General features: G+C 44.1%; 1 protein-coding gene across 1 annotated transcript in view; it reads right to left on the reverse strand.

Moving 5' to 3' along the window:
• Positions 1–15,919, reverse strand: part of myo15aa (myosin XVAa) — a gene marked incomplete at its 3' end in the record, with an annotated part of 119,225 nt that overhangs the window by 89,142 nt on the left and 14,164 nt on the right. Inside the window, exons 6-11 of the mRNA XM_083649301.1 lie at positions 10,269–10,359; positions 7,508–7,611; positions 7,345–7,408; positions 6,825–6,938; positions 5,223–5,384; positions 3,860–3,973 (exon numbers count right to left, since the gene is read on the reverse strand). Coding sequence (XP_083505427.1) covers positions 3,860–3,973; positions 5,223–5,384; positions 6,825–6,938; positions 7,345–7,408; positions 7,508–7,611; positions 10,269–10,359 — 649 coding nt within the window. The remainder of the gene's footprint in view (positions 1–3,859; positions 3,974–5,222; positions 5,385–6,824; positions 6,939–7,344; positions 7,409–7,507; positions 7,612–10,268; positions 10,360–15,919) is intronic.

The following is a 15,919-nucleotide window of genomic DNA, read 5'->3' on the forward strand; positions in this document are numbered from 1 at the left end:
TTGATTTTGATTGATTGATTTTTATTAAATGTGTCATGCACTTGACAGTGCCCAGCCCTCATGGGCTTACAAGACACACATATGATATATTATGCAGTACAACATACGCCAACGCCGCAGTAATAAAACTAAATCACAGCATAACATAACATTCACCATATCAGCAAAACAAAATCATTACATCATTTTCTGAACATAACATTTTGCCTTAGCTCCCATGCCTGGGAAAGAAAGTTTCCAATAAAGAAAGTGCCTTTCTTAAAACACAACTCGAGTTTTTCATAATCGTCCATCTCAAAAAAGTCAACATAAATAGAGGACATTTTACTGAACAGTATCTCCCTTACCTCATCATAGACAGTACAATAGAATAGAAAATGAATCTCATTCTCAATTTCACCCAGGTCACAGAGCAAACAAAGTCTGTCTTCTTCAGGGGTAGCATTAAACCTACCAGTCTCCAGTGCCAAGGGCAACGTTCCAGATCGTAACTGTGCACACAAGGACCTTTTTCTTCTGTCGAGATTGAACTTGACATAAGGCTCTACAGAAAAACTGTCTTTTATAAGACGGTAGGTTCTCAACTTAGGCTTAGACCATAAGTCAACGGACCATTTGTCTTTATACAAAAGGAACATATTACTCATGGTCTCCCATATTACTCATGGTCTCCCGGATGTCACAAACTAATCTATATATAAATTTGGCAATGTGGACTGTTTGTCCGGCCTCTGTTTCAAGAATTCTGTCCGGCCACAGCTATGCCGTTTTACGTGAGATCGGGCTGAAACTTTCAGGGGGTGTAAAGAGCACCCGTGCGTGCGGTTGAGTGCCTCAGACTTTTTGAAAACAAATACTATTATTTGGATGTAGAGCGTGTGAAATTGTGATTGACAATTGTCTCATTTGTGATTACTACAGCAGAATTACACAGAGCTAATATCATGATACATTTTTCTGCCCCACGATACGCATTCGTCGCATTGTCACATTTCAGCGATATACTGGATTTCGATACTTTGTCCCATCCCTAATATGCAGTTCTAGTCTGCCTGCATGTTTGTGTGTGTGTTTGTGTATGTTACACTGCAACACACTACGTGACATGCCCAACTAACTGATGTAGGAAAGCTGACTTATTACCTTAGTACCTGTGATTGTTTTATAAGGTGATTCTGTTACCACAGGGAAACAGAACTAGGATGTGGATTCACACAGTGGGTTGGCTCTACATGAGGTCAGATTTGAGATTTGCCTTTCAAATCATAATGAATGAATGAGGTCACAGGTTAGCAGTGAGACACTTGACACATACAGGAACAGGGAACTGAAATCCGAGACACTGTAGCTGACAGAGCGATGTCTAAACTGGAAGAAGACGGATGTTGCAGTTTTTTCATATTGTAATTAAGACTCAACAAATACACCAAGTTCTGAAGCTTGGTCAACTTATCGTTTAGGTGATGTGAATCTAGACACCGAAATCGTCCATGTGTTCCGGGTAGATCATTGCTCCAATACAAAACATTTGTAGCATAAACAATGCTGAGTGATAGTAAGCCACACCCATCACCTTTACATCCTAGAGAAACAGGAAATGTACTCCCTGTGGGAGTTCAAAAGAGAAAGAGCTCTTTTTCTATCATAATCCATGTCAATTGGATCATTCTCCCACACAAAACTGCCGGACTCGCCGACCTCTCATTTGAGATGACTTACATTTTACTTTAGAGTTGCTCCAACTTGTTATTTTCTCACTTTTGATACAATGATAGTCCCCTACAATCACTCAACACAGTGTATGCTAAACAGTTAGCATGGAGCGATCTACTGGGGACCAGTGGATGACTTCAGAGCTTAGGCACCTCCTGACTTAATGGATAGGTTGGTCAATTTCCCCCAAAACTTGGTGTATTGCTTTATAGGCAGTGTGAGTTCCAGGAGTCATAGGGACACAGCCAGCTTGGCTAGTGATGGTCCTACAGCGTCCACCAGAGGGAGCCTGGCAGAGAGATAAGATAACTGCCCGCCTAAAACGACCTGAGAACACCTCTCCCTCTCTCTCACTCTCTGTGTGGGGATCAATCACCGTCTCTTTTGTGTCCTGGCAAACAACACTGAGGGCCATACAGTAGCTTGTAACAGCAGCATTATGCATGTGTGTGTGTGTGTGTGTGTGTGTGTGTGTGTGTGGAGAGAGAGAGAGAGAGAGAGAGAGAGAGAGAGAGAGAGAGAGACAGACAGACAGACAGACAGACTGCCCTATTACTTGCCTGTTGTTACCTTTAGGTTGACTTGAGGTCACACCTGGCTACAATGAGAGTGAATGATGGCAGACAAGACATAGAGAGCCGCAGGAATGAGTCCGGAATCATCGATGCTAGCACTCCTGGTTCTTCACTGTTTTCGTCTATGGGAGTTTTGAATGGGTTTTTGGCGCGATGCTTCTAATAATCTCTCTGGGCAACGCTGGCTTAATCAAACGCGAACCAGTGTTTAGTAATATCATCTTCACCCACGAGGACCACTTTTATGAGTTTTGAAGCTTTTACGTGCCGTTAAAAGGGCGGCTAGCTAGCAAACGGCTAAATGAGACTACACTGTTGAGTCGATGGGGATATATACGTCAATAACGTCACCACTTCAAAGGACGAACACGGAAATTCTCTTTCCCTCACCTGGTTCAGCCCGTTCAGCCCGGGGTAATCAGTGCACGCATCAACAACAGTCCAGGTTGAGTGCTGACGTGACGTGGAAGCCTATGCGACAGTGTGTAGTTCTGGATTAGCTTAGCTCGAGCTTTTTACTTCTAGGGCTCGCATTTACGCTACAAAACTCATGAAAGTGGTCCTCATGTGTGAAGATTATCCGACTGAACTCTGGTTCGCGTTTGATTAAGCTTGCGTTGCCCAGAGACCTTATTTGAAGCATCGCGGCAAAAACCCATTCAAAAATCCCATAGACAGAAACAGTGAAGAACCAGGAAGTCCGGGACTTCCACGTTCTGACTACAAAAATACGTCATCCCTGCGGCTCTCTATTTTCCTGTGCAGAAACCAGTGCCCAGCTTCCGACCGGTAGAGGCAGCAATATGCCGCAAGGCATCAGATAGCAAGTAATAGTTAAGCAAATTATCAGAAAATAGAGTTACTTTGTGATATTTTAATAATGTTAGTAGACACACGTAACTATATAGATACCATACATCTAACGTTCATAACATGGCGGACCATTTGACGTTATCTATACCGTTAGATAAAGCCTTAAGCCTGCTCTGTATTCAGACCATTGGATTCAGACCAGAAACCGGAGTACGTTATAAACGTTATAAATATAGTCACGTTATAAACAACTAACCAACGCTGGGGGTCCGTATGGAAACAGTGTTACTCGAAATGGTTAAAAAAAATTAAATCAATTTGGTCATTCAGTGGCGTTTAACTGCAATGTAAAGTAAGTAACGTTAGCCGCTAGCATTAGCCAAAGTAGCTGACTACCCATAATGCATTACGGCAATAAGAGAGACAGGGCAAATTCGGAAACTTCCCTGGCAGCCGCTAGGGGCAGCCGCCCCCTCTCCCCGTACTTCCGTGTAGAATTAAACTATTCAACCAATCAACGATGAGCAGGAAGCGGGAGATTCAAGCCTCATTTTCTGCTATCAAATCCCAATCAGCTCGCATTGTCCAGATTTATATATACAGTCCATGGCAGGAACCAAGTATTCACACACACACACACACACACACACACACACACACGCACACGCACACGCACGCACGCACGCACGCACGCACACACACACACACACACACACACACACACACACGCACGCACGCACACACAGCTTGATACTGACTGTGACTTTGAAGGTGATGGACTTCTGTAGTCCCTCTGGTGAGATCTGCAGCAGCTCTGCCACCACTCTGATCTCCTGAGCGCTCACTACTGACGCCACCTCCTGGCCATCAGCCTGTGGTACAGCACAGAGAGAGAGAGAGAGAGGGGGGGGGGGGGGGGGGGGAGAGAGGATGAGAAAGAAGGAACTTGTACCAACAGGTTTGTGGCAGGAAAGATGAAAGTAGCACAAAACAAATGAGGGCTACTAAAATGTAAAAAGAGAAAGAATGATAACAGATAACTTCATATCTCTGAAAGTAGACGTTGCCTAGGTGCAGTACTGTTACCTCATATCTATGGAAGTAGACATTACCTAGGTGCAGTACTGTTACCTCATATCTATGGAAGTAGACATTACCTAGGTGCAGTACTGTTACCTCATATCTATGGAAGTAGACATTACCTAGGTGCAGTACTGTTACCTCATATCTATGGAAGTAGACATTACCTAGGTGCAGTACTGTTACCTCATATCTCTGGAAGTAGACATTACCTAGGTGCAGTACTGTTACCTCATATCTCTGGAAGTAGACATTACCTAGGTGCAGTACTGTTACCTCATATCTCTGGAAGTAGACATTGCCTAGGTGCAGTACTGTTACCTCATATCTCTGGAAGTAGACATTACCTAGGTGCAGTACTGTTACCTCATATCTCTGGAAGTAGACATTACCTAGGTGCAGTACTGTTACCTCATATCTCTGGAAGTAGATGTTGCCTAGGTGCAGTACTGTTACCTCATATCTATGGAAGTAGACATTGCCAAGGTGCAGTATTGTTACCTCATATCTCTGAAAGTAGACGTTGCCTAGGTGCAGTACTGTTACCTCATATCTATGGAAGTAGACATTGCCAAGGTGCAGTATTGTTACCTCATATCTCTGGAAGTAGACATTACCTAGGTGCAGTACTGTTACCTCATATCTCTGGAAGTAGACATTACCTAGGTGCAGTACTGTTACCTCATATCTCTGGAAGTAGACATTACCTAGGTGCAGTACTGTTACCTCATATCTCTGGAAGTAGACATTACCTAGGTGCAGTACTGTTACCTCATATCTCTGAAAGTAGACGTTGCCTAGGTGCAGTACTGTTACCTCATATCTATGGAAGTAGACATTGCCAAGGTGCAGTATTGTTACCTCATATCTCTGGAAGTAGACATTACCTAGGTGCAGTACTGTTACCTCATATCTCTGGAAGTAGACATTACCTAGGTGCAGTACTGTTACCTCATATCTCTGGAAGTAGATGTTGCCTAGGTGCAGTACTGTTACCTCATATCTATGGAAGTAGACATTGCCAAGGTGCAGTATTGTTACCTCATATCTCTGAAAGTAGACGTTGCCTAGGTGCAGTATTGAAGAGAGAACTCTATAGATGGCCGACTGGTCGTCAGAGGTGAAGTGGAGGATCTCCATGGCAGCCAGCAGACGGCGGAAGTCATCTTTGTCATCCTTCCCTGTTATCCCACAGTTCCCTCCCTGCAAGTGGAAGACAGGAAGCGGACAGGAGAAGTGTAATAACCTCATGTGATCTGCATTGTCACAACTTTTGGATTGATTTTCAGGGGGTTCCCTTTGACTCCTACAGTTTTAGCAACAGCATGAAATAAACTCTAAACAACAAAGCTGATACATGCAGAAGCCATTGTGTGCTGTACTTGTTTGCACCAGCGTCAGCGTCAGAGCATAGGGTTCTCTCCAGAGAGGAAGACTTTTTTTTATTAAAACTTCTCTCGAATGTGATTTAATTTAAGTTGTATTTTATTTCATGAAACAGGCTGGTTGCCTGAGCCTCCCATGTTTACATTTCTTTTTTTGGGGGGGGGTGGGGGGTGGTGAGAGAGAGAGGGGATGACATGCAGCAAAGGAGCACGGGTCAGATTTGAACCTGGGTCGGCTACGCGCTCTCCCAGGTGAGTCATTGGGACGCCTCGAGTTTGCATTACCTTAACTCCAGTACTACTACTTGCAGTAGTTGAATGACAGCTGCAATTGCCTTATTGGCATTTAGAACTTGCGTCACACTCGAGCTGGGAAACTCTACCAGGAAGACTGACATAGGCTATGGACTTCAGATAGACCTAACAGTTATCAAATGAGCTAACCATCTTGGAAAAACAACTACCATGACTGCTAACTTAGCAGTGCCAGCTATCTAGGCTAAATTCCAATAGCTAGCTAGTGGGCCAAATTAGCCTACCTTAAAATTAAGTGAAGTGAAGTTATCCTTTATTTATCCCCATGGGGAAATTCTCTTCTCCTCTGCATTTGACCCATCCTCTACTAGGAACTTTCCTAGAACTAGGAGCAGTGGGCAGCTGCTGTGCAGCGCCCGGGGACCAACTCCAGTTATTTTGCCATTGCCTTGGTCAGGGGCACTGACAGGAGTATTAACCCTAACATACATACAGGGAGAACATGCAAACTCCACACAGAAAGGACCTGGGATGGACCGGGGTTCGAACCCGGGACCTTCTTGCTGTGAGGCAACAGTACTAACCACTGACCCAAAGTGCTGTCCCAATGTGAACCTAGATTGCTTTATTGTTGATGAATTGCTTATTATGTTGTTCCAATGGGATATCTGATACATTTTGGTGAGATTTTCCCATCTTGACTGTGACATAGATTCAAAATGCCACCCTAGTAACACTAGTGGAAAAGTAACTCCTAAAGATGTGGTGGAGGATATTTCGATTGTGCTGCAGGGATCCTCTGATTGTGCTGCAGGGATCCTCTACCTGGTTGAGGTAATATAGGGATCCTCTACCTGGTTGAGGTAATACAGGGATCCTCTACCTGGTTGAGGTAATACAGGGATCCTCTACCTGGTTGAGGTAATACAGGGATCCTCTACCTGGTTGAGGTAATACAGGGATCCTCTACCTGGTTGAGGTAATAGTAGCAGGGATCCTCTACCTGGTTGAGGTAATAGTAGGTTTCAGCCCCTTGAAGATAGAAGGCCTGTTTCTGCTGTGAGGAAAGACCTGCCAGCATCTCATAGAAGATATGATAGTTCCTCTCATCTTTGGCCTACAAGGGGAAAAACACATAAACATCAACACACCCATATGTCTGTAAGTATAGTATAGTATAGTATAGTATAGTATAGTATAGTATACATGTAGTATAGTATAGTATAGTATCGCATCGTATCGTATCTATGACTAGACGTAGTGAAAGTTTTTGTAAACAGTTCATCTTTGAGTCCAAGTGGACATTTGTGCCAGATGTAATGAAATTCCCTCCACTCCAGGCGTTCCTGATATCACGTTCATGAGAATGGGACGGTCACAGTGACCTTGACCTTTGACCACCAAAATCAATCCGGTTCATCCTTGACTCCAAATGGAAGTTTGAGCCAAATTTGAAGATTGTGACATTCCTCAGTGTTCAATGTGTGTGTGTGTGTGTGTGTGCGTGCGTGCATGCATGTTACCTGGAAGACGATACGAGACTTCTCCAGTAGATACTGAGAGGTTATGGCACCACTGATCACATCACTGAATGACATTGAGAGTAACATTATACAAGAGATGATGATAGAAGTGAGATGTGAAGAGAGACCAAAAGCTTTCTGTCTTTATTTATGCCATACTCACTACTCCAGAAAGACCTCAATGTATTTCCCGAAGCGACTGGAATTATCATTCCGTACAGTTTTGGCATTTCCAAAAGATTCCAGAAGAGGAGCTGCCTCCAGAATCTACAGAGCATTTCAAACGTACAATTAATCAACATTAATAAGTAGCTCAATGACATGAAATGTAAATAGGGTTAGCGAAACCAACACTCAAACAACAGAAAACTTCAAGCCACAATGATAGCGTTCAGCAACCACTTCAGAATGTATTTGTGTTTAACTCTAGCTGGGTTTCCATCCAAATGTATCGCAAATTTTAATCGAATTTTCAGAAAGTCGGCAAAATAAAATGCGGAACAATGCGCGTTTCCATCCACTGATATTTTGCGAATTATAGAGCGCTCAATCACCTCGTGTTTGAGGCTGTTTGAGCTGCTGATCAGCTGCTAGACCCGATATACAGCTCGGTTAAACACATCTAACGTTATTAATTTAAAGTTTCTTCATGATCTACAAGTAGACAAAGGTACCATAACGCCATTTCTGGATTACCAGGTGCGACTCGGCAAACTAACGTTATAATCCCAACCCGATCTCCAAAAAAAATTGTAAAATAGCAACGTTTGTGGACCAACGTTGCTATGTTACAATTTCAGCTCCGAAATTGTAAAATGGTAATCCACGGAGCAGATAGTAAGTGAATACAATTTCATTCAAGTCTAGAAGTGAGTCGCCTTAAAGTTAATATCTTCTTCTGTTTACCACGGCGGGTATTGTGCTGCGTATTTACCATTATTTACTGTGTGTAGGCCTATTGTGTGGAGGCTACACACGGCATGTCATGTTTTGCAGTGATCAAGGCAAACTGTGTTGTTTTTGAATGGAGAGACAACGGAATATCGCTTAAACTGTTTCCACCGCACGTTTAGCATTTTCCTTTTATCGATACACCCAACCTTTCCGCCTCCCTCAAGCGTGAAAACTTTTTTGCGATATTTGGAGGTTTTTGCGAATTAGGCAGTGTTTCCACTCAGTTTTTTTATGCGCAAATTGAAATTTCACATCAAAACAGGTGGATGGAAACCCAGTTGATTACATTAGCCTTTTTACCACAGTTGTTTGAAGACTCTTTAAATGCAGGTCTGTAAGCTTAATATCAACATACATTTGTGTGTTTTACTTTTTTTTTTTTTTACATGTTACATGCTTATAGTAAATAAAAAAAGACACGCACATCCAAAAACCAACCAGGATGGGTGCTGGATCAAAAGTGCAAGAGAAGGATCTGTACACTAAGGTAGCTCAGAAAGCATCTGAGGAAGAGCACAATACAAGCTCTTCCTCAGAAAGCATCTGAGGAGGAGCACAATACAAGCTCTTCCTCAGAAAGCATCTGAGGAGGAGCACAATACAAGCTCGTCCTCAGAAAGCATCTGAGGAGGAGCACAATACAAGCTCTTCCTCAGAAAGCATCTGAGGAGGAGAACAATACAAGCTCTTCCTCAGAAAGCTCCTGGAGCACAATACAAGCTCTTCCTCAGAAAGCATCTGAGGAAGAGGACAATACAAGCTCTTCCTCAGAAAGCATCTGAGGAAGAGCACAATACAAGCTCTTCCTCAGAAAGCATCTGAGGAGGAGAACAATACAAGCTCTTCCTCAGAAAGCTCCTGGAGCACAATACAAGCTCTTCCTCAGAAAGCATCTGAGGAAGAGCACAATACAAGCTCTTCCTCAGAAAGCATCTGAGGAGGAGAACAATACAAGCTCTTCCTCAGAAAGCTCCTGGAGCACAATACAAGCTCTTCCTCAGAAAGCATCTGAGGAAGAGGACAATACAAGCTCTTCCTCAGAAAGCATCTGAGGAAGAGCACAATACAAGCTCTTCCTCAGAAAGCATCTGAGGAGGAGCACAATACAAGCTCTTCCTCAGAAAGCATCTGAAGAAGAGCACAATACAAGCTCTTCCTCTGAAAGCATCTGAAGAAGAGCTTGGACTAGAAACGTAATAGAAAGCCTTTAAACGGGAGCTACCTTGGTGTGCGGATCCTTCTTTTCCAACTTTACCATTTGCTTATACCCAAAACAATTTAATAACACTAGCTTAAAATGTTGAAGTCACGATGAAACAGCATTTTGAGAGCATCTTGCGTCTTTCATTTGATGTATTTCCTTGTTGAAACAGGATGTTGGGGCAGCACATAACGCTGGGAGGGATCGTTCAAAAGTGTAGCCAATGGTAGATCAGTTAGGCAGATAAAGCCAGTTTCATCTAAGAAAAATCAAACTAAAGGCTAATTAATGCCCATTCATGACACATTAGTTGCCCTGGGCCCTGGTCATCCAGATGATCTAAGGGATGTGATGAACAGTTCATATAGCAAAGCAGAAAAAGGAAAAACTCTGATGAGTATTGTCAAACACGACAGGAAAACACAGCAATTCTTATGACCATATATGAAGATGAGTTGTAAAATGTAAAGCACATGCAAGGAGCCCCACTACCTCAATCTGTCCCCAGGGGGAGCCATCAGAGACACACAGACAGAAATACACACACATTAGTCATTGTTCAAAGGATCTACAATAGACACATTTGTGTGTGTAAGCGTGTACGTTTGCAAGTAGACATGCATTCCTGTGAGCACTCATTTGTGTATGCCATCATGTATGTAACTGTATGTGTCTGCGTATGTGTGTGTGTGTGTGTGTGTGTGTGTGTGTGTGTGTGTGTGTGTGTGTGTGTGTGTGTGTGTGTGTGTGTGTCTGCATGTGCGTGTACCTGTTGGGCGACATTTTGTTTGTGGTGTATTGCTGCAAGGTAGCGAAGGACCAGTTTGGTGGCCTCTGTTTTCCCAGATCCACTCTCTCCACTGAAACACAGTGACACACACACACACACACACACACACACACACACACACACACACACACACACGATGACCCTCATCAATATGACATTTATTTTGCATATTTTAATTTGAGTCTCAAAGCAGAGCAAACAGGTGTGACCAATCAACATTAACCAGCAGAATACCCATCCCGTGCAGTGTATCCAATGTTGCGTTCTCTGCACGCCCAACCCATATGCGCAGACATTTCAGCATCTTGTTTGGTCCCCAGCCCTTAAAAATGACGTAAAATTAATCGAAAATAGCTCCCCAACAGATACAAAACAGTCTACAAAAGACAAGTAGACTCGTGACTCAGGCTTATGCACAGTCTACAAAAGACAAGTAGACTTGTGACTCAGGCTTATGCACAGCCTACAAAAGACAAGTAGACTCGTGACTCAGGCTTATGCACAGTCTACAAAAGACAAGTAGACTCGTGACTCAGGCTTATGCACAGTCTACAAAAGACAAGTAAGATGACTCTTTCTAGTCTGGTGGCTCACCTCGGGCAAGTGATATTGGCACCTAAGCTTCCCTGCCTAAGGTTACAGGTGACCTCAGCTATGAGTTGAATAGTGAAGCCATGGAGAAGCAGCATGGTGCACGTGTAAGTTCAGTGAAGCAGCCATGAGATTCACATGATGCTGGGCAGAAGAGTCATATTACAGCCAATGCTCATGGATCACCAAGTCCAGGAAGCTGCAGACTGCAGAGATGGTGTCTGTTTAGAAACAGCAGGAAGGGAGGAAGGCGTGGCGAGCGACGTTTTGTCTCAACTATCCAAAGGATGAACAACAGTACAAGCGAAAACTGCACCAGGGTTCAGGCCCCGCCCCCTCCTATCACTCCAATCTTGCTTCACAGCAATGATGAGCAAAATCCTGTCAACTCTCAGGAGAAATTCATGTGAACAGAATGGCTAATGAAGTGCAAAAGACCTACAGTCTACAACGCATTCAATGAGACAGAAAGACGGGGGGGGTCGAAGCGATTTCATCTTTTGCTTTTGCTCCAAGTGAAATGTTTTATGGTCACTCACGATTCGGTAGATCACGGGTTGGCTTGGTTGGTTCCAGCCTTAAAACTCGTTATATAAGGATTTTGAGGACCTTGAGTTCGTATTTCGTTCCCTTCCATGTCTCACGTTTTGGAATGACAATAGATATCCTTGAACCTTGAACCTTGAATTTTTCTAAATGTCTATGGAGAAAATGAATGGGAAACTCACTTCCGGGGCAAGAGATGTCACATGACTGTTCAGCTCTATTGAGATTTTTTTTTTTTGTGTGAATGGGTTTGTTGGTATCGAGGTAACGTTATTTCCTTTGGCTTTGCCATTTGAAACAGTGTTTTGGAGGTTGACACGGCGCTTAGGAAATCGCTAAACTATCAAATCAGTCATTTTATGACAACAATATCCGCTCCAAACTCAAAGCTGAACAAAGAATGGCAGGCTGCCAGCGTTTAGACAGTGTACCGTTCTCATTTGCATGGAGCGCATATTTTACACCAAATCTGTCAGTTTACAGTAATGCTGCCTTCCTTGTCGGCAACGATACAAGACTAGAACAATAAAGCACTAATCACGATTTACAAGTCGTTAGGCAAGACTGTTCAAGCTTACATTCAACACAAAATAAGCAGCACCTGTTTCCATAAAATATTCAACTTTAGCCGACTGGTTTGCCTGTCAATCTCTCACGCGTGGTGCGTCTGTCGGTCTGGGATTCCCCCTGCCTGCATGCGTTGTCGGATAATTCATAATTAATGGACTAGTTTGGGTGGCATGCAGCATGCTCTGCCTTCCTCTCTCCCGCTCATTCTCTCCGAAAATAACTGGTAAGTGTCGGTAATATATTTTATACTTTGATTGTATACTTTTTAGAACATCTTTGGACCATATTTCAATTACAAACTTGCTCTCCTCCTCTCCCCATGTCCTCCTGCAGCTCATTTTCATGATTCCTCTGATAATAGCCTGGCGAAACTTCCTGTATTTGGTCAAAAAAACGGTTTCATTCTGCAAGTGAACCGCACCACGGCGCAGTTTGATCTGGACCGAGACCGCCTATTTTCCGAACAGCCTCGTTTGGTCGACCGTCGGTCCGGACCGTGGTCCGGGGGAGGTTTCACACCTACAACTGGTTGAGATCAAACTGAAAAGTCCTAAATCCGGACCAAACGAGGCTGGTGTGAAAGCCCCCTTTAGTCATGGAGAAAAGTAGTGGACGAGCATATTTCGCCAGAGTTTTTGTTAATAGAATGAACACTAGTGGGCTGTTTTGGAACGTCAACATCAGGGTTTGAGTTGTGTGTAATGTAATGAGTAATGAGTATGAGTATGCAATAAATGTAAGAGCATCCGCAATTACTCCTCATTCTCCACAGTATATGCTCTGATCACAGAATTGTCTCATGCACAGCATGTCTGAGTCTAAGGGAGACAAAGAGACCCATTCCCAATCCGATGAAAGGAATTGACTTAAAACTAGTAGCATCCAATCCCAATATCAAACAGTCATTTGCCTCAGAAGTGCGAAATTGATTTGACGGCCACTCAAAACCAACAGATGATGTTGAAACGCTTTACAACCAGCTCAAATTGCACTCTCCACCCTCCCCAAAAAGACAAAGGTCTCAGTCCCATTTTGAACAATACAGGCATGGCTGCAGGGCTCTACGCTTACCCCCCGATATCGCACATAGATCAGATTTGATTCATCTCCGATACGTTACAATTCAGTTTAATTCAATTCAAAGTATTCTCATGGTGCGATATGCATTCCCTACCAGAATAGCTTAATGCAGCTCATTGGCTATTGTTGTGATTTAATGATACGTTATTTATTTATTTAGTCATCTTTTGTTTGTCTAACATTATTTCCATTAACATCATGCTGATGGTGTTGTGGTGGAAAATACTGTGACATACACACCACAGTGTGAACTCAATAAGGCCGTTAACCTCTTGGCAGACAGTGTTCTGAATCTATTGGAAACACTTGTATCAGGTGAGACAAATGTTTGCCCTGCATCCAGTGAAAATCACTGACCAAAGACTAGACACTGGGTGTTGAGTATCCAGCTCCCAACGTCAGCTGCTATTAGTTTGTTAAATCAAGCAAAGACTGTTGAAACCATAGCTGTGCTATTCAGATAACTACTATTAGATGGTCTAGCTAGCTAACAGACGGCATAGCCAGCGACACAGTCTAGCTGTCTTGAATTCCATTCTGGGTAAACGTTATTCCCAGAATCTGGTTTAATGTGAAACATTTGAAGATAGTGAGCGGCATGTTAGCTAACATTAACGATGCTAACACTAACATTAGACGCTAACTAGCAATGTCATTGTCAGGACTGCCAGCTGTAGCTTTGTATCCGCATGCAAAACCATCGTCTGACACAATTTCTACTTCCATTGTGCCCACGGCACAGTGGTGTGGCCATTCAGCCTTATGGCACTTTAGGCAATGTTTGGGGGTACACAGAGCTAATCATTTGAAACATGGAAAATGGTCCTACCCCTGCACCTAACCCTAACCCACCCACATCCCCCACCCACATCCCCCTACCCAGCCCTCGAACCACGACTCTCTATGTTTATGACCTTCCTATCCCTAGTTACAGCCCCTTCCCCCTAGACCCACCCCCTTCCCTCACCATGCTCCTCGCACCACCCACATCCCCTAGCCACTCCCCCTACACACCCCTCGAACCCCGACGTCCTATCCCTAGAAACGATCCATTTTCCTTAGCCCCACCCCTTACTGATCACGCCGCCCTCCCACCCGCCACATCATCCTAGCTACTCCCTTTACCCACCCCTTGAACCTCGACTCGCTACGACCTTGCTCTCCCTAGCTACTGTATGGCCCCTTTTCCCTAGCCCCGCCCCTTTCCCCTCACCACACCCCCTCCCACCAGCCACACCCCCTAGCCACTACCCCAACCCACCCCTCGATGTGTGAGATTATGTGCAAAATAAATCAGATAAATCAAATTGCTCCTGATGGTGTGCCAGCCCAGCACCCTGCGTGGCAGCCTGCCACCATCGGTGTATGAATGGGTGAATGTATCTACTGATTGTAAAGCGCTTTGGATAAAAGCGCTATATAAATGCAGGCCATTTACCAACACAGTCTCACAGAAAATTGTAAAATAGCAACGTTGGACCAAAGTGGGAAACGTTACCATTTTACAATTTCGCCTCTGAAATTGTAAAATGGCAAAGTTTTTGTCAATGGGAGTTTACACAGTGGTGGGCGTGGTTTCCGGAGATTTTAGGTTTAAGGGGAGGGTCTGGGGAGAGGTTAGGTTTAGGGTTTAGGGTCTGGGAAGAGGTTAGGTTTAGGGTTAGGGTCTGGGGAGAGGTTAGTGTTAGGGTTAGGGTCTGGGGAGAGGTTAGTGTTAGGGTTAGGGGGGTTGGAGACCCCCCCCGACCTTGAACCTAAACTAAACCTAACCAAAAACCCATACAAATACAAATAAAACGTTGCCATTTAAAATTTTTTTACCAGAAATGGTAAAATAGCAACCTTTTTAGGCTGTGGACAAACGTTGCTATTTTACAATTTTCTGTGAGACTAGGCTGATCCTACACCTCTCCCTCGACCGCATGCATAAGAAAGGCCTGATGATCCATCCAAAGACACGCCGCTGGCACCTTGTACAACATCTCCCTCACCTTGTGTTTGCGCATACTGCATAACCTGCCGTTATTCGCAGAATCTATAAAAGACGCAGTCCTTTTTTCCAGTCCTTAGAACTGGCAGCTTCCCAGGTTGGAACAGTTTGAGTTTTCACGGAATGGTGTTGCTAGGGAACAGTTTGGCACCTAGCTTACGTCCTGTCAGTTTATTGTACTAGCAAACACTGCAAAAGGAAGTAAGCTGGAGGGAATTTAGAATGTTTATGTTGTCGAGTTGAAACCGTCTATAATGCAATGAGGGCAGCGCACTACCCAAGTTTTAAGTCGATTGGATGAACGGTTCTCGAGAGAAACCGATATTTGTGTTGCCAGCAGGTGGCGCTATGACTATGCATGTGTCCGAAATTGGGCACTGCACTCCATCGGGTTCCTGGCAGCGCACTCCTTAAGTTTGAAGTCCATCGGACGAACGGTTCTCGAGATAAACCGCTTTTTGTGTTGCCAGTAGGTGGCACTATGACTATTGCACGTGTTCGAAATTCGGCAGTGCATTCTGCCGGGTTCCCAGCAGCGCACTCCCCAAGTTTGAAATTGATTAGATGAACGTTCTTGAGATAAGCCGCTTTTTGTGTTGCCAGTAGGTGGCACTATTGCTATGCGCGTCCGAAATTCAGCAGCACACTTCCCAAGTTTGAAGTCGATCAGATGAACAGTTCTCGAGACAAATCGCTTTTTATGTTGCCAGTAGGTGGCGCTGTCTGAATTTCAAGAAAGTGCCAGCCGTGCGCCTCACATAGCCGTGCATACAGCTCCCCAATTACAGTGCAGTAGTAGGCAGAACCGGCCTTTGCTATGTTTCAGCCGTTTCAACTGAAACGGGCCCTGCCG

Source organism: Poromitra crassiceps (genome assembly GCF_964638095.1).
Source record: "Poromitra crassiceps genome assembly, chromosome: 13".
NCBI classification, from domain to species: domain Eukaryota; kingdom Metazoa; phylum Chordata; class Actinopteri; order Beryciformes; family Melamphaidae; genus Poromitra; species Poromitra crassiceps.